The 18,738-nt window shown below is 37.0% G+C and overlaps 1 protein-coding gene across 1 annotated transcript; it reads left to right on the top strand.

Moving 5' to 3' along the window:
* Positions 1-1,135: 1,135 nt before the first annotated feature.
* On the top strand, positions 1,136-17,407 carry LOC133419512 (protein FAM117A-like). The gene is made up of 8 exons (XM_061708719.1): positions 1,136-1,809; positions 4,609-4,757; positions 5,498-5,593; positions 5,949-6,062; positions 7,640-7,768; positions 7,913-8,099; positions 14,948-15,119; positions 15,745-17,407. The coding sequence occupies exons 1-8, from the start codon at positions 1,674-1,676 to the stop codon at positions 16,034-16,036; spliced, it is 1,275 nt and encodes a 424-aa protein (XP_061564703.1). The 5' UTR covers positions 1,136-1,673; the 3' UTR covers positions 16,037-17,407.
* Positions 17,408-18,738: the final 1,331 nt, after the last annotated feature.

Here is an 18,738-nt window from a genome sequence, read left to right as displayed (position 1 = left end):
GGACGTTCTGCTTTCTTTCTACTGTTTTATATTAATTTATACAATTTTAAGCTAAGCAGGACAGGTTTCTGTTTAAGAAAGATACTTATTTTATTCCGTTCATTTTGTTATTTTGTATTAAAGTGAATTGCTGGATAATAATTTATTTTTCCATGTGCTCATGGCATTCAAAAATATGCATCTAATTCAATTTAGGTTCGAGTCAAATAGTTAAAAAATCTTTTCACTCACAAAAAAAGGGACTAAAAAAATTCACCATGCCAGGAAAGGTGAAGGCAGTCGGGTTGAGGTGTCCCTTATTTATTTTTCAGGGAGTTGGCAACCCTATAACTACGGAAGAGTATTAGGGCCAGGCAGGAGAAAAATGAAAATAATATTTTAGAGGAGGAAGATTTTTTTTTCATTATGCACTTCGAGAAAAAAGTCGAAATGTTGAGAAAAAAGTCGAAATGTCAAGATTAATGTTGAAGTACAATTTCGAGAAAAAAGTCGAAATATCGAGAAAAAGTCGAAATGTCGAGAATAATGTTGAAGTACAATTTCGAGAAAAGAGTCGAAATGTTGAGAAAAAAGTCAAAATGTTGTGAATAAAGTTGAAATGCTGAGAAAAAAGTCGAAATGTCGAGATTAATGTTGAAGTACAATTTCGAGAAAAAAGTTGAAATGTGAGAAAAAGTCGAAATGTCGAGAATAATGTTGAAATACAATAAAATACAAGAATAAAGTCGAAATTTCGTGAATAAAGTCGAAATTTCAACTTTATTCACAAAATTTTGACTTTTTTCTCAACATTTCGACTTTTTTCTCGACATTTCGACTTTTTTCTCAAAGTGCACAATAGAAAAAAATCTTCCCCTCTCAAAATATTTTTTCTCCTGCATGGCCCTAATACTCTTCCGTACTATAACACATCATTTGGTTGTCGCTGTTTAATCAGTTAATATGTGATATGAACTGGGGGCGGTGACAGCGGATCTTATTGTTTAAGGTTTGACAGATTGACGGAAAGATTGACCAATCACATCAACGCTGTGAGTTGCATCAACCAATCAGGAGTCGCGTACGGAGCTGGCCCCGCCCCCCGCATAATTAAACCCACTCCAGCGTGGTGTGTCGGATAGTGTTTGCAGTTTTAAACAAGAAGCAGCAGGTCAGAGATCTACGTCCACTTCGCAACTTTTAGGGCCATCAAACCAACCTCGCAGCCCGAAAACAGACACAATGACGTACACTTCAAATTCCGCTCGGAAGACGCAGCAGGAGTTAAAGTTAAAGAAGTGACTTTTTTTTGAAAGTGGAGAGAGAGCTGCTTCCTCGTTCGACAACGAGGCTTGAAACATCTCAACATCCTCACAAAGAAACTTTGCCTGCTAGGCTGCTAACTCGCACACAATCCTGCCTAAAAAAAAAAACAAAAGAAAAGAAAAAGTATCCTCGACGGAGACAATAAAACGCTTCACATGTCGAGCTGACTGTGGTTTATTCTAGTAAAGTCGCTCACTTTACTCGGGGAAAGTTATGAGTGCGTTTGCAGACGGATATTTGTAACGGGACGGAGCAGTAAAGAGCTGCAGCTGGTCATCTTTCCCCGTCTTTTTCCAACAGGACAGGACTAAAACTGTTCTTTTCAGGTAGTTAGGAGCCCGGTGCTGCCAGATTTGTTGCAGTAAAACATGTCTGGCTCTGGCCGAAGTGGAGCTGCTGCTGGACGGCCGAGACCTGCAGCCCTGGGTCCGCAGCCCCTCAAGGCGACTGTCCCCTTCAGGCTGGCCAGCAAACCCAGACCCAACCGGAGGGAGGGGAAGTCAGGTACGAGCTGCACACCTGCATCACCTTGAATTGAGGTTATTTACAAATAAATTAAAAAAAAACACAAATACAGATAATAATCGAGGTTTGTAAAATGGGACTCCCCAGAAGCTACTGTAGCTTATGAATAGGGGCCCAGTCAGACACAGCAGAACAACTATAAATTATAATACATATACATACAGTCAGTACTCGAGTTGTAAAAAAATCAGGGGGGGTGGTGGATTTTATCATATGGGGACAGATAATTTGTGCTGATTACAAATAATATAATATATTACAAATAATAGCACTGACCAAAACACCTGCAGAAATACTGCAGGAATGACATAGCAGCAGTTAAATGCAGCCTTCTGTAAGCTTTAAATATCCACTGGGCTTACATCTAATACATCAAAACACAACAATAAAAAACAGTTTTCTGAACTTATCAATATGACTCTGTCCTTCACAGGATATGTAAAATGGATCACTGCAAAAACTCAAAATCTTAACAAGAATATTGTCTTATTTCTAGTTAAAATGTCTCATTTTAGTAAAAAAAATCTCATTACACTTAAAACAAGACTCATCACTGGAAAAAACAACAATTTTCACCTGTTTCAAGTAGATTTTCACTTAAAATAAGTAGAAAAATCTGCATGTGGAACAAGATTTTATTGCTTGTGTAATGAGAAGATAAATCTTGTCCCATTGGCAGATTTTTCCTACTTATTTCAAGTGAAAATTGACTTGAAACCGGTGAAAATTGTCAAATAAGTTATTTTTCTGGTGTTATTTTTCTGGTGATGACTCTAAATGTTGAAATAGCAGTAATACCAAAATCATTGATGAAATGACGTAAGGGATGGATGGCAGTTTTACAGGGGGGATGATTTTTACCGTTTTTATTTCAGGGGGGATGCCATCCCCCCTCATCCCCCCTCAACTCCAGTACTGCATACAGTATAATAACCTTATATCCTTATAACCTGAATAAGAAAAAAAAAAAAAATATTCTTATAAAAATAATACATCAGGTATTGGTACATAAAAAATTTAACAAGAAACATAATTTAATAATAATTTTTGTTTTAATCTTTTTTTAAAAATTGAGAGAGATCCAGACTCTTTTATAGCAACTATCCATCATTCCAAATTTTTGGACCTTTGCAGGTTACACTAAAACTTGTACATTTTAGTTTCCTTTTCTTTCCCTTTAAAAGTTGTTTTCTCCTTGTGGTGTGTTCATGAGTGGGAGCATAAATGGGGATGAGATGACAGAGTCTGTCATTGAGTCTAAACACTACAGTATACATTACACAGGCATTGTGGAAAATGTTACACTCAGTAAGTTTCAGAAGCTTAAAACCATAAAAAAGAGGATCAGAGGGAGCATTACATTTGCTCCATGATATAACGCGAATCACTTTTTTTTGTAAAATCTGTAGTTTGTCAACATAACTTGGATATGTATTACATCATAAAACATTACAATAATTTAAATGAGGCTCAAATAGAGACCGGTACAGCGTTAGGAGAGCTTCAAGAGGAAGACAATGTCTCAGTCTATAAAATAAGCCGACATATTTTGATAATTTCTTTGTTAATTCATCAATTTGTTTCCTAAAGTTTAAAAATTCATCCACATATGACCTTCCGTCCACGTAAAACAGCCAGATTACACACTAAAGGCTGATTTATTAAATCGACGCAGAGCCCTACGGCGTAGGGTACGGCGTCACCTACGGCGTCACCTACGGCGCCTACGGCGTAGGGGTACGCGTCGACGCGCACCGTACGGTGCACGTCGCTGCGTACCGTACGGTGTACGTCGCCGCGTACCCTACGCCGTAGGCTCTGCGTCGGTGTAACGCGGACCATGAATCAGCCCATAGAAACCTGTGTAGCAGCATTCGGTTATAGCAAAGTGGTTTCAAAAAGGAAGTTAAGAGTAGCAGCTTTAACTGTAACAAAGCTTCAAAAGTAGTTTTTCCCCTTCTTCTGACTAGTTATTAATTTAATTGTCAAAGTAGTGCATTTTAAGATGTTAGTGTTAATTTAACTTGAACTGTCAGACTTATCACATTGAGATAGAAACTGAATAAAAAACACTTGACAGACTTGACATATGTAATGAAATCATATAAATGCATAGTTTGGAGCTGATAAAGAATCATTTTTTTTAGTATGAATGCAATATTTTAAAGAATTGAGAAGAAAAAAAATCAACCTTCACTTTATTTAATACATTTATGTAATTTTAAGATAAGATAAGATAAACCTTTAATAGTCCCACAGAGGGGAAATTTGCAGTTTACAGCAGCAAAGGGGATAGTGCAAAAACAAGAGGCATCAATAGAAAAGTAATAACACAGTAATAATAATAACACACTATAAACACTATAAACAGTAAACTGGTATACAATAATAATAATAATAATAATAATAAAAAAGATAAATAATAAGAAATACTAGTGTATATAAAAAGATAACAGACCGATATTTACAGATGGATATTTACATAATTGCACGCTGCAGTGAGTGAAAGATATAATATAATATACATGATATACAGTATGTTAGGGATGTATTATTCCTCTAAAAAAATCCTTACACTGAAGCGATTTCCAAGATACTTACTCTTGAAATCTGTTATACGCTCTAATCTTGACTTGTAGTACTTCTAATTGTACCTAGTTACAAAGTTAAATGTCATATGAAATAGCTTGAAGTTCACTGCTGCTTTACTAAACTCTTGTAGCAGCTCTGTTTATACGTGTGGTTTTCTAATATTCACGTTGTCTCTAATACTCAAAGCTGGAAAGGCCAAATCCCACCAGCTGACCTCGGGCATGAGGCGGACGATGTCCCTGGACGCCATCATCGGCCCATACCTGCAGGGACACTGGCCAAAAGAAGCGGAGGGCTCGAGCTCGAGTCTGTCTCGCAAGGACAAATCCACCCAGGTCAGCTGACGGTGAAGAAATATGTAAATGATAATGCTTGGCAAGTTTAAATCTGAGCAGCCCAGTCAGAAGAATGATTGGAATGCAGCGCTATATCGCAGCTTCCTCGGTTAGAGTTTATTTTATAAATCCTCGGTGTGTACATTCGGTTCAGTATTGGTATGTTTTTTGGGACACAGGTCTGATACTCGAGTTTGCAGCTTTTGCAGCGACAGAAGTTCCTGCAAGTTGCGGGGTAGGAGGGAGGGAGTGTCCGGTTCTTGCACATCTATTACAGAGTGTGAACCACAGCCATGAGAACAGTCCCTCAAGTCAGCTGATGAGGCTGTTTTGGCTCCACCGATCTTCTTTGCTGTGTGCGCAGCCACTCGCCACTTACCGTTCAGTTGCCCACATCCTCTCCCCTCCGTAGGTTTTCAGTTTCTGCTGCTCTTTTTGCTTTTTCTATATGTCTGAAGAGAGTCTGTGGGTGTTGATGGTGTGATGTTGCTGCAGATCAGCCTTTTGAGCATTAAATGATGATCTGTAAGAAGCATGAAACTACTGGTAATATGTGTGATGCCTTGATTTAACATGTGAGTTAAACCAAACTGTCTTGTCTTGATTTTTATTTTTATTTTTTTAACATGCTCGCCCGGGAGTTTTAGGCCAAAACTTTAGAATATATAATTATCCAACATATGTCATATCTTCTGAAGAGTTTAGGCCCTGATTTTTATTTATTTTTTCTTTCTTTGCAGACCCCAGACTCATGGGTGGATGAATCCCAGAGCGGGAGAGGTAGTAGCATCCACAAACGTTCAGCATCATGGGGCAGTGCTGAGCATCTGCGAGAGGTCAGTTTCTGCTTTTATTGCCCAACACATCTCTGCAACTGCCAGATTTGCTAAACTTGGATTTTTTTTTCCCTTCCTAAATGCAAGTGGTTAAGTTCATAAAAAAAGCATGACTTTTGCAATCATTGAAAAACAAGATCCCAATGATGTCATCTACACGGAAACTAACCCTAACCCTACATGGAAACTCTTTCTGTTTTAATTGATGCCTCACTCCTCCTCATAATTTATCTGAGCCGTCACACATGATCACAAAAAGCAGTATGGTGTGAACTGTCTGATGTCTAAGATTTAAGAAGCTTTAGTTTGTTTGCATTTGTGTGCTGATTGAATGACGATGACGTGTTCATTACAGATCGCTAAACTAAAACACCTGCAGCAGTGCAGCAAACCTGCAGTCTCTGGAGTGCATGAAAAGGACCGCCAGTGCAGTTATCCTCATGGGAGCTGTAGCCTAGGAGCTACTCAGGTACCTTGACATCATCATCACAAACACGTTCCCCTGCTAATATTGCACAAGCATAAGTGGGCACTGCTGTATTAGTGCTGCTTGTCCTGTATGTAGAGTTTTTCTTTGTTTTTCTTTTTTTTTCCAATTATTACTGACAAGTGAATAACAAGACCGTGCAGGAAGTGAATGAAATAAAACGGTGAAGCAACAGGAAGAACACTACATCACATGTGCTTCTGCTTCTCAAAGAAATGTGTAGTTCTGCTTTTCAGCACAGCTGGTCTTCATGTCGACTCGCATGATGCCACACTGGGCTGTAGTGGGTTTTGACCAAAGTAGTTACGAACACATTTTTTTTTTTAGTCATTCATAAAGCCGGGGAAGCTTTTTACTAAGGGTGTAACAATATATCGTGCCACGAAATATTGCGATACAAAAACGTCACGAAACGTGTCGTGGAGGTGACAAAGTGTATCGCGATATTGGGTTATTAATATTAATTTATTGTGTTGACTAGAAACGCGCATCCGACCGCGCCTTGACCCGCAGACCAAAATCTTACTCCGCTCAGAAGAAACTAGTCCCGTTTTGAGCTCTGAACCTTTACTTATGTAAGGCTGGTGTAGAGTTAAGCCTTACCTTATTAAATTAAACCTTTTTGGGGTCGTGAGTAGGATAAACACGGGGACAACTTCTGCTGAGTTCCAGTGTACTTTAATGTCCCTCAACAGTGTAGGATTTTAGAACATCAACACAACACCTAGTGCCGTATCACTCCGCCCAATCTAAAACAGACTAATCACTACAGATAAACTGACTAGTGTCATTATAGTCCCTGATTTACATCAGAATATAAAGAATATATTTATAAAATAATGAACCCTGAATTACTAAAATAACCTTCTTAACAAAAATAAATCTCCTCTTACACTTATAAGGTGAGCATGAATCAATCTTTTTATGATGTAAAATTGTATGTATTTATTTAATTTTAGTTGTTAAATTTCTGGAAAAGAAAAAAGTCAAATCATACATGAGAGAAACTATTCAGTTTGTGGCAAAATATTTTTACTTGTATGAAACTGCAGATGCATAATGCAAACCTGACATTTACTTTTAGTTCAGTTTGTGGAAAATGGTTGGCGTGGCTTTCTCTTTAAAACGTAAACGGTTATAAAGCATTACAAACTGTAACAATAGGGCAAACGCACAGTATTGTTTTGTATTTTGTGTCTTTCAAATAAAAGACAATTTTTTTTCCAGTCATATGTTCCTCATTCAAGGTTGTTAAAAAAATACTGCTATAATATCGTTATCGTGACCTCAATATCGTGTATCGTACCGTATCGTGAGATTAGTGTATCGTTACACCCTTACTTTTTACTATCCATCTGTACTTTCAGAACTTCATTGGTAGGCGAGAAAGTTTTTTTTTTTTTTTTTTTTCAAGTAAGAATTTATTTTATGTTGCACTTAACATAGAAAACATAAGTGATACATAAATAAAAACAAGCTGAAAAGCGCTTAAAACGTGCTTTTTCTGTGCCTCAAGAGAAGCTGAGCCTGGATTGAGTTGAACTTGTTTGTGCCCGCAGACCCAGCCAGTTCCCATCCCCCTCACTCCCCTGTCCACCCTGGTCCCCCGGCTGCGCTGCAGTGTGGAGGGCCTCAACCAGGAGCTGGAAGGCATGTTCATCAGCCAGCCGCCACTTCCACAGCACAAGGTGGGTAATAAATGCACATGTGGAAAAAGTTCAGCTGCTTCTCTATTTGACCTTTTGAATCCATATATTTTTTTCAACATTAGTAGTATTTAGCATTGTGGTTTTGATCACACAATATGAACCTTTTGTTTCCTGTTACAACAGTTCCTGGAGGTTCCAGACGGCCACCGTGCTCCAGTCCCTCTGAACAGTTTCAGCAGCGGATCGCAGAGTGACCGCACCACCACACCGCTCTCTTCATCTTCCACGTCCTCCTCGCCCTGTTCCTCCCCCAACTACATCTCTACCTCCCAGTCGAACTCTGTAGACGCTTCTCTGGACCCTCACCAAGGTCAGTTTGCCAGATTTATTTATTTATTTTATTTATTTAAAGGTTTAGATAACAGGGACAATGCACATTAATAACACATTTAAACAAATGTAAAATGTGCCGGAATTAGCCAAAAAGGCTATTTTGCATCTGCCGTCCCTGGACTGGTGTAAAAATAGTCAACCTAAAAGAAAAATTATTAAGATACAATCAATAAAACATTTCCGAATAAAAAGGCTATATCAGAATAAAGATTAAAAGGTAAGAAACTAAGCTAAAATACATACACACACAGGTTAACATAAGCTCAACAACAGACAATTGCTACAAACGAAAACAGAAACAACAGCATTAATAACACAAGACACAATAACACACTAACAAGCCAAAAACAAACAAGACAAAAGCACTAAACACAGAATAAAAAGCCATGCACAAAAAGCAACAGTATAACTAGACCAGGGGTCGGCAACCCGCGGCTCTAGAGCCGCATGCGGCTCTCTAGCGCCGCCCTAGTGGCTCCTGGAGCTTTTTCAAAGATGTTTGACCTTTTTTCCCCTTTTTTTTTCTTCCTTTTTAATCTTAAAATTTCAACTTTTTTCACGAAATTTTGATTATTTCCTCGAAATTTAAACTTTTTTCTCAACATTTCGACTTTTTTCTCAAAATTTTGACTTTTTTCTCAACATTTCGACTTTTTTCTCAACATTTTGACTTTTTTCTCGAGATTGTACTTCAACATTAATCTCGACATTTCGACTTTTTCCTCGACATTTCGACTTTTTTCTCAACTTTTTCGACTTTTTTCTCGACATTTCGACTTTTTTCTCTAAATTTTGACTTTTTTTCTTAACATTTCAACTTTTTTCTCGACATTTCAACTTTTTTCTCGAAGTGCATAATGAAAAAAAAAATCTTCCCCCAGTTATAACTAGATACATGCAGCATGTGAACATGCAAATGAAAAGTCTTTTATACGCCTTAGAATGAAGATTCTAAGGCGTATAAAAGACTTTTCATTTTTTGCGGCTCCAGACATATTTGTTTCTGGTCCAATATGGCTCTTTCAACATTTTGGGTTGCCGACCCCTGAACTAGACAAACTAATAGGCAACATGATAGGTGACATCAGACAAACACCGACATTTTATGTCGCCGACAGTCTTTAAGTATATTTAAATATGACAGTTTTATTTTTGTATTGCTCAGATATAATGGCATGGTAAATGATCTACACTTGATTAACTAGATTTCATATAGCACATTTCAAAGCTTTTACAGCAACTGGAACATCCAGGTTCACACTGCTCACCACCTAATGCAGTTTTTACACTCCATGTTTCATCTTTAAGTGTGGGATACAACGTACAGATAATGTTGGTTTGCAGGGGACAAACATTTAAGTTAAAATTACAAAGGGATGCAGCTTGACAGTGTAGTGTGGGCCGTGTTGGACCACAAATTCTGATTGGCGTGATTTTCTGAGGAATTTGGTTTATTCTTGACTGGGCTGACAAAATCAGCCCTATTAAAGGAGGATTCTGAAGTTCAATCAACTTAAGGTTTAATATTGGATAGTATTACCTTTAGTTGGACCAAGGGAATGGGAATTGAAGCAATTTTGAGTTAGAGTTGGATCAAAATGGCCATTTGTTGCTAGTCTAGAGGGTAATAACCTACCTCAGAATAACATGGTATTTTTGAGCTCTTGCAAGACTGAAAAATGTCATTTTCAATTGTCACACATTTTCACATTGTCAATCAGTGTGGATGGGGTCCCTACACAAAAACCAAGATAATGTTCCACTTTGTATATGTACAAAAAGTGTTTCAAAAAGGACTGTTTTTGCAAATTGGTAGCAAACTCATACCAAATTGTGACAATGTAGCGGTAAACTGTCAATAGACACAATGAACTTTTGTTTTGATGGTGGTTTTTGTGAGACTGGTGGTTGACTTGACTTATGACAACGTAGTGGTAAACAGACAGATTCCTGTGCAAATAGTCCTTTTTATACACTTTTTGTTCATATACAAAGTAGGGCTGCACGATTAATCGTTAAAAAATCGCGATCTCGATTCATGCTTGAACGCAATCTCATTTCCAAATGACGACGATTTTTTTTTTTTTTTTTTTTTTTTTTTTTTTTTTTAAAGATGGCTGCATAAAAAAAGGACTAGGCCTATGTTCTAGGTTGTTGTAGTCCTGTCATGGTCAACTATCATGTTGTCATGTTTGTTATATTTTGTTAATGATTGTGGATTACATTTGGAGAAACATCTACCTTTCTCATCACCTGACACATATTGCACATAAATATTGTTAAAATTGTTATTGTTAAAATGATTTAAAGACAAGAGAGATGTTTATTATTTTTATGTTCAATGTCAGCTGTTACAGCAAAAAGCAGCCAGAGGAATAATATGTTGCCTCAGAACTACAGGATCGGGGTGTTCAACTCAGGGAGGAACAAATATTGTTCAAAATTGTTATTATTGTTTAAATTATTCAAAGGTTTGTGTAAAGAAGACAAGAGATGTTTATTGTTATTATATTTTTGTTCAGCTGTTGCAAAGTTAAAGTAATAAGTGCAATACATTTTGTATTGGAAAAAAATCGTGAGAGAATCGTGATCTCAATTCTAAGCAAAAAAATCGTGACTCTCATTTTGTCCAGAATCGTGCAGCCCTAATACAAAGTAAAAATTATGGTTCTGTAGGGACCCCATCTGCACTATCACATATTTAAGACCTTGATGGTGTGTTTTTTTTTTTTTTTTTTTTTTTTTTTTTTTTTTTAGCTTTTTCTGTTGTAGCAATAGAATAATTGCTTTGGTTTATGATGATTAGTTTATCATCTTAAAGGCATTTACCATCACCAATTTTGTCCAGATTGGCTTTTCTGTGGATGTATAAATGGTGAAGTTACTTGCAGTGTCACTAAAATTATGACAAAACAATCCTTAAGTATTGTGTTGAGATGTTTTAGAAACTTGATCTCACTTAATGGGCTTGTAATGTTTGCAGATCTTTTTATACTTAGAATTCACATTTTTGATATATTTTTTTTTACCATTTTAATGATTGCTCACTTTCATTAAAGATCACGTTCATAATATACTAATATCTTAGGTTATGAGGACCCCCCCTCGCTCTTATTGCAGTCAGGGGCTTGAGACTAGTTTCACATCCAATGAATGTGTCATCATTCTGCCTGAGCATTAGTTTGCTGTCACCAGGACACTGAGCTAGTGGGAGGAGGAAAATAAATGGTGGCTCTTACGAGTTCACGTCAGCTTTGACTGTTGCTCTCTTGCATACAGGAGTCACAAAACATCAGTTTCACTGCTTGAAAATTAAGTGTGCGTCAGGTGAAAAATTCAACAGCTGTATGCTAATGATGGCTGAAAGTTCATAACCCAGCAGGGCTGGAAAGTTTCATTTACACACCAAGTCCAGTTCATAAGAGTTCTGTCAGATGGAGAAATTAAGGCCTATAGTTATGAAAGCGCTCGTGCCAGCATTAGAAAGCCGGACATATGCACTACCCGACTTTCAATACATTTGCGTGTTAAAGGATGTAGAGGACACTGTTAGTTAGTTTTTTTTAGTTGGTTTATATTTATTTCGGTCAATCACAAACAAAAATCAACAAACAAGATAACACAGGTATTTTTTCCCTGGTCAACATTGTGATTATTTGACCGAAAAGGTCTGGGCTTGAAGCATAAAGCTTATCTTGCCCACCTTTTAACTGAATAGAGTATACAAAAAGAACAAATGAAGTATCATAAGTCTACACAAAATAATAATAATAATAGTAATAATAATAACAATAATGATGATGATGATGATGATCATAATAGTAATAATAATAGCAATAATATGATAATAATAATAATGATAGCTCTGAAAACAGAAAGTGAAAAGATGCTAAGGAAACCGACAAAACTAATTTAAGTTGTCATTTTATCTCATGCATGTGTACATTCTTCTTTATTTGTTTATTGTGTTTCTATATAAATGTCCATTACCTTTGCTTTGAATAATATCTTGTATGCTTTTATTGAATTTGCTAGTTTAAGGTCATTTTCTAATGAGTTCCACAGTTTTACTCCTAAAACAGATAAACCTCTACCCTTTGTATTTGTTCTTATTGCTGTTGTGTCAAACATTGCTGTTCCCCTGAGGTCGTGTTTGCCCTCTCTTGGCTTGAAAAGTTCCTGCATGCAGCCCGGAAGTAAACTGTGCTATTATAGTATATCTAAATACATTAAAAATGTTAAAGTGGGCCCTATTGCAACCTGAGACCCCCTCCCTAGTCAGATAAATGGTAATCCTTTTTAAACTGCAAGTCTGAAATGAGGTGGAGAGTCAGGTTGAATGGAGCATTTTGTGAGGTGTCAATGACACGAACGCCACAATCATTCCCTGCCTTCATTCAGTAACATGGCAAATCTGGACAGAGACAGGAAACTATAATGACAACTAAACCAAGGAACTGCTTGCTGCTTGTGCTGAGTACAAAGTTTGTTAAAAGATTACCGATACTGTCGTGATTCAGTCATCCACAGTGAGACTGTTGCAACGTACTGCGAAAGAGACATCTACAGAAGGAAATCACACGTGATGAATATACTGAAATGACTTTAAAAACGTGCCATGATCTCAATGCCAGAGTGGTGGTGGGAGAGAAAGCTGAGCATATGTTGATATGGTGACTGACGCAGCCAGCCAGCTGAGAATATAGAGACTCGAGGGTCTGAAGCATTCAGTCCTTGTACATATCAGTCTGAATGGTTGGTAGCGTTTATTTTAATAGAGATTTGTTTGAACAGTCACATTTTCTCTTTCCAGCTGTGCTGCAAACTGGAAAATAGTATTTGTGCGCCCTCTTGTGGACATAATCAGTCAAATGACGAGTCCGTGAGCCCGTGTGTGTTAAAGGTTTCCACACTATATCCTTAAATATCCTATATTAAGCTTCCCACTTGATTGATGCACAGAAACGCCTTTTTTAATGTATGTTGTAGGGCTGGGGATCGATTCAAATATCAAGAATCGATTCGATTCCGATTCTTAAGATTCAGAATCGATTATCACGCTTTGATTCGATCCGATATTGATTTGGGTTACTGTTAATAAAACTGTTTTTTCAGCTGTTGCATGAATTATATGACTGTCTAGTTATGCAACATATTAATACTAGTATTATATTGAGATTCAACAGCAAGTATTGGCAGCTAATGATGCTGTAAGGACCAATCAGCTTCCAGAATGCTGATAGAACTGCTTTCAGAAACACATTGTGGGTCAGAATTACCAAACAGATCCAGGGCAGCAAACGGGACGAAAGAAATCGCTTTTATTTTTTCCCCATTTATGAGAATTTGGTTTTTAACATTTATGCAAATGTGACCCCAAGACAGTATATAAAGCAAAGAAATATAGACTTAATTTATACAATATAGACAATTATAACTGAAAACTTTAATGTTTTCATACCTTTAAACATATTTAAAGGCAAAAACATGGCACCAGTTATTCTCGTGTCCAACAAAATATTCCTTTTTTGGGCATAAACAAAAAAGTACCAAAAGTTGTAATGTAATGGGGAAAAAAAATAATAATTAAATCGATCTTTAGACATATGAATCGATTTTTAGGAATTAATATGAGAATCGATTTCAAATCGGAGAATCGATCTTTTCAACACAGGCCTAGTATGTTGTGAATGACACTAAAGGAGCTATTCTATTCATGTGGAAAACAAACCATGATTGACGAGCAAAAAGAGGGAGTCTTATCTGCCATTATCAGCATGCTTGTTAGCAGAAAACATGGTTTCCAAAGTATGCCTTGTCCTGCTGTCTCTACATAAGTGTTGCTGGAGAGTATTTATTCTTGTGAGGACATATCTCCTGTAAGGAATCTCATTCTCTGGAAAGACTGTGAAGTTCATTTGTGAACAGATTCTCTTTTAATAAAAAAAACAAAAACATGCCCGGCTCTCAAGTAGGCATGGGGCGATATACGATATTATCGTATATCGCGATAAAAAACGGCCGCGATAATGTTATCGTGGGGTACTGTAATTATCGCCAATTTTTTTTTATTTTATTTTTTTTTATTTTTATTTTTTTTGGTCACACAAGGCTACCAGCCAGGTAGAAGCCAGTGTTATTTTTTTCATGTATTTTATTAATATTATTTATTATTATTATTTATTTAATATTTTTTCAGAGAGTAGTACAATCCGTGTGCATTTGACTACTGTGGCACTTTATTTTCACTCAATCTTTGTGTTGGCCATGCAGCTTTTGTTTTGTATACTACAGAGCAGTGCCTTTATTTTATTATTTTTCCAGAGAGCCGTACTAAGTAGCAGGCAGCCAGCCACTGTTAAAGTTTCAGAGAGTAATACAATCAGTGTGCATTTGGCTCTACTTTGTCACTTTATTTCTATTTGTCACTTATTTCTTTCGACTCTCAGGGAAGTATTTTCTTACAAAAAAAGAAAGTTCAAATAAGTACCGGTACTATAGTTTACACTTTGTAATGCATAACATTTACAGTACACTATTTGTTCTCTACCTCAAGTGTCACTGAGAATGATTTGAGAATAAATGTTCTGAAGGAACCAGTGGATCCACGGTTAGTGTTTTTCCTTGCATTTTAAGAATTTTATTAGCGACACGCTAATATCGTGATAATATCGTAATCGTGATATTTTTGTCCACTAATATCGTGATATGAAATTTTCATATCGTACCATGCCTAAGAAATACTTCAATGTTAACATGCAGCCTTTCCCCCTCTTCTATGGATGTAGATATCATTTAAAAAAAAAAAATCTTCTCTGGTTTCAGGTTTGATAGACGGTGCAGAGATGCACCTCCTGTCTCCGTTGTCCTCCCAGAATGAGGCCGACGTCTCCCTGCCTCTGCTGATATCTTCTTCTCCGGGGCCCAACAAAAGTTGTTGCTTCCAGAGAGAGCCTCCTGAAGGCTGCGAGAAGGTTCGAGTTTGGGAGGAGATCAGGTATGGTGTGGATGTTTATGTGAACGTTTCAGATGCTGTTGCCTTTACGTCTTTCCTACTGTAGCATCCCAGTCGAAATCAAAGCAAGTCTGGACTGATGGTCTCATCATGTAGTTTGTAGTAGTATGCGTTTCTGATATCCATAAACCACCGCAAGACCAACGTAAGAGCTGCATAAAATAAAGAAAACAATACATTAACAGTTAACTTAAACTACGTTGGTACCAAAACTTCTCACAAACTCAAACTGACAGACAAATAAATAAAATAAACTACCTTGTTGCCCTCTCGACTGGAGCTAACTCTCCCCTTTTTTCCTTCCTTTTCCGTTTGTCTTTGTATTCTTATCTGTTTCACCGTTTTACCATGAACCGTTATTAACGTTACTGTTTCCATCCTTTTTCATCAGTTTAGTTTTCTCTTTTCAAAATAAAAGCACTTCCGTGTTGAAAGGATATAACAAAATAAAAGCAGCATAACAATAGAAACATTAATTTTTAACTGTAAACTATTATGAACTGGAGTCCTTTACACCTACCACTTCTAATATTGTCAGCAGGAAAGTTTTAAGGTTCATTTTCATCTTTTTATGAAAAAATTGTAATTGCATCTTGTCGTTGTTTAGTGCTCCTCTACAACCCAAGCCAGTGGTCATCTCCTCCTGTCCAGACCCCAACAAGGTAAACTTCACCCCTCACGGGGGCTCGGCCTTCTGCCCCGTCAGCCTCCTGAAGCCCTTGCTCCCGTCGGTGGACCTCTTGTTCCGCAGCTTCGCCGTCTCTCCAGCAGGCAGTTGCTCGACCCAGGGAACGAGCTCCTGCCAGACAGGATCTTCCAGTAACTGGGGGTCTCCTCCTGACCCTTGCACAACCACCAACGCCATGGGAGAGGGCTCTGGAGGGGGCCTCGCTTCCTGATCAGCTCCCAATCTCTTCTGTGGAAAATGATGCAAGTACTTAACTGCCCACAGATGTTGCCTTGCAATAAAGGCTTGTTTCTTCCCTTTAAAAGGTACAAAAAAGCCTTTTTGATTAAATAATATTGGGTGGTGAATAAATATCATATAATCCAAAGGAAATGCTTCAAGGTATAGTTTCTCTTTTTTTTGTTTTTTTTTCTTCCAAAATTTGGTTTTCATTTTATCCAAAGAGATATTATGGACCAAACGTGTGAGAGACATGGAGCTTTTATATGATTTGTTGGATGACTGCTCACATTCTTTTTCCAAAGAAGCCATGTCAAACACTTGTGTCAGTTTCTGTCTAAAATGTCAGGGCAAGTAAGAAAGCTCATGCATGAAATTCGTTTGGGTTTTTTTTTTGTTTTAGGTATTCAAAGATATTTATGTAAAACTCAACCTTACACCTGTTGCCAGTGCATGACAAATCAGTTGGGTACTTTTTTTTATATTTGTTTCATGAAAAGACAAATCAGTTTGTGCACTGAGGGGGAAAGTTTCCATCTGTTGGAGCTGGGTAGCATCAATACCTAATGACCTCAGCTCATGTATTCCTGATTTAAGGCTCTACATGTTTGTGTTGTGTACTTGGAAAAACAAAAAAAAAATCCTTTCATGTAAATGTGTTTGCATTAGTGAATAGAGACCTGTTGTTCCTCTGTGTTTCTAGATGTGTGCTTGAAGGCATGTTTACAGTTTGAGGTTTCATGGCCTAGTTGACTACCTAACCAGTTTTAGTGGTATAGATGTCATCGTTAATGTTTTGCTAAAGATGTTGTTTTTGTTCTGCTAAGCTGACAAGCCGCTGACGATATAGTTATATTTCTGGTAGACATGTTTGCACAGATGGAACTGCTACTTTTGAGTCGCAATTCTTATTTTTATATTTACTTTTTGTATTTCATTGTAAATTTAAAACTAGTTAAGGGTATTTTCTACATCTCTTTCAGTTACCTGCAATATAAGCTAAAAGAAAAAAAAATCCTATTTAGTTTTGTAGTGTTAATGTGTCTGAGGCAGGTGTCACAGATATGGTATCAGGTGGACTTTGCACTTCCAGGAAAAGGTTTTTATACAAGCAGCATTTCTTTCTTTCACACATTCCTGGGTTTATTGTCTGACAGTTTTTGTTTTTGTATGTGTGCAAGTGGATGGAAAGTTGACTGATCTTATCACTAACTTTTACTTTCAGTACCCTAGTGAAATTCTGGGGAATTGAAATATTCTTCTTCCAAATAGTGCTCAATTCAATGTTTTCTGAGTCTGTTTGGATGCTGGGGATGTGCTGTTCTCAGGTTCTGTGTTCTGTCCACATAAATATACAATTATAACCGGCCCTTGTGTGATTTCTTTACTTTTGTTTCAAGTCATTTCTCGTGTCCTCTGGAAAGTTGTTTTACCTCTTAGTGTCATGTGGCTGATTGTGAAATGAGAACATTGGTAAATGTGTTTCCTGCCCCTCACGTTACCGGCATGCCTCATTTTAAGGCAAGTCTCATTTTATAGCACCTTTCATGTACAAGACTATCCAAAGTGCTTTACAAAATATATATTTTTAAATTAATAAAGTAAAATAGTTTAAAGGGAGAAATTTAGACAGGCAGACATTTAAAAAAAAAAAAAAGAATAAAACAAATTAGATTTGTAGTTTATTATGGTGGATTACTAAAATGCAGCAGTAAATAATGCATTCTGAGAGTTTTAAGTTTCTGAATTGCAAATTTCACTTGCACTTCCAATACTGAAGTCAATATAAAAAGCCTTTTTTTTTTAAATTTAATTTATTTGACGTTTCTGCAAAAAAGTGGCTATTTTCCTTAGTTCAATAAGTCAGTCCTAGGAGGAAGAAAGTGGTTAGGGTTAGAGGCCATCTACCCACTAAAGCTGGGCTGAAATTAGGTCAAAGCAAGAGTTCTAGTTTCTCAAGAAAACCTTGAGAAAACCAAATCTATAACAAGCTGGATGGAAAAAAAAGTTTTGAGATGTTCTGATGCATTCTGACCGTACATACAGTGGAGAGAACAAGTATTTGATACACTGCCGATTTTGCAGGTTTTCCCACTTGAAAAGCATGTAGAAGTCTGTAATTTTTATCATAGGTACTCTTCAACTGTGAGTGATGGAATCTAAAAAAAAATCCAGAAAATCACATTGTATGATTTTTAAGTAATTTGCATTTTATTGCATGACATAAGTATTTAATACATCAGAAAAACAGAACTTAATATTTGGTACAGAAACCTTTGCAATTACAGAGATCAGACGTTTCCTGTAGTAAATTTTAAATTTGTTTTGATGAGAAAATATGTTTCTCTATTTTTCTTATTTTTGTGAGGGGAATATATATTGTTTTTCGGCATTACCTTGTTCTCTATAGCTGATATAACATGAATTACTCCTATGTGAGATCAATAAAGTTCTTATTTTTGCCATCTGAGAAAATGAATAAGTGGCAGGGGAATGGCTTTACAAACCTTCATAAATTCTGCATGACAATTTAAACCATATTTGGTCAAGAAGGAAGCAAAATCAATTACATTCCCAATATCATCTATGGTGAAAACTCATGTGAAAACTACACATTGGTTCCTTCTGTGCGTGATGACGTCACGGATCGGGGGCGTGGCTACCGCCGGCGTGAGCGCGGCGTGGGTTTGTCTC

Source organism: Cololabis saira, chromosome 19, assembly GCF_033807715.1.
Source record: "Cololabis saira isolate AMF1-May2022 chromosome 19, fColSai1.1, whole genome shotgun sequence".
Classification (NCBI taxonomy): domain Eukaryota; kingdom Metazoa; phylum Chordata; class Actinopteri; order Beloniformes; family Belonidae; genus Cololabis; species Cololabis saira.
Note: the sequence above shows the minus strand (reverse complement) of the source record. Positions and strands in the feature narration are given on the sequence as shown.

What these genes read in the sequence shown, in the direction of transcription:
- LOC133419512 (XM_061708719.1), top strand. Translation starts at nt 1,674, where the DNA reads ATGTCTGGCTCTGGCCGAAGTGGAGCTGCTGCTGGACGGCCGAGACCT. An exon ending in GTGCTGAGCATCTGCGAGAG is followed by an intron (nt 5,594 to 5,948) that starts GTCAGTTTCTGC and finishes TGTTCATTACAG; the next exon opens with ATCGCTAAACTAAAACACCT. An exon ending in CGCCACTTCCACAGCACAAG is followed by an intron (nt 7,769 to 7,912) that starts GTGGGTAATAAA and finishes CTGTTACAACAG; the next exon opens with TTCCTGGAGGTTCCAGACGG.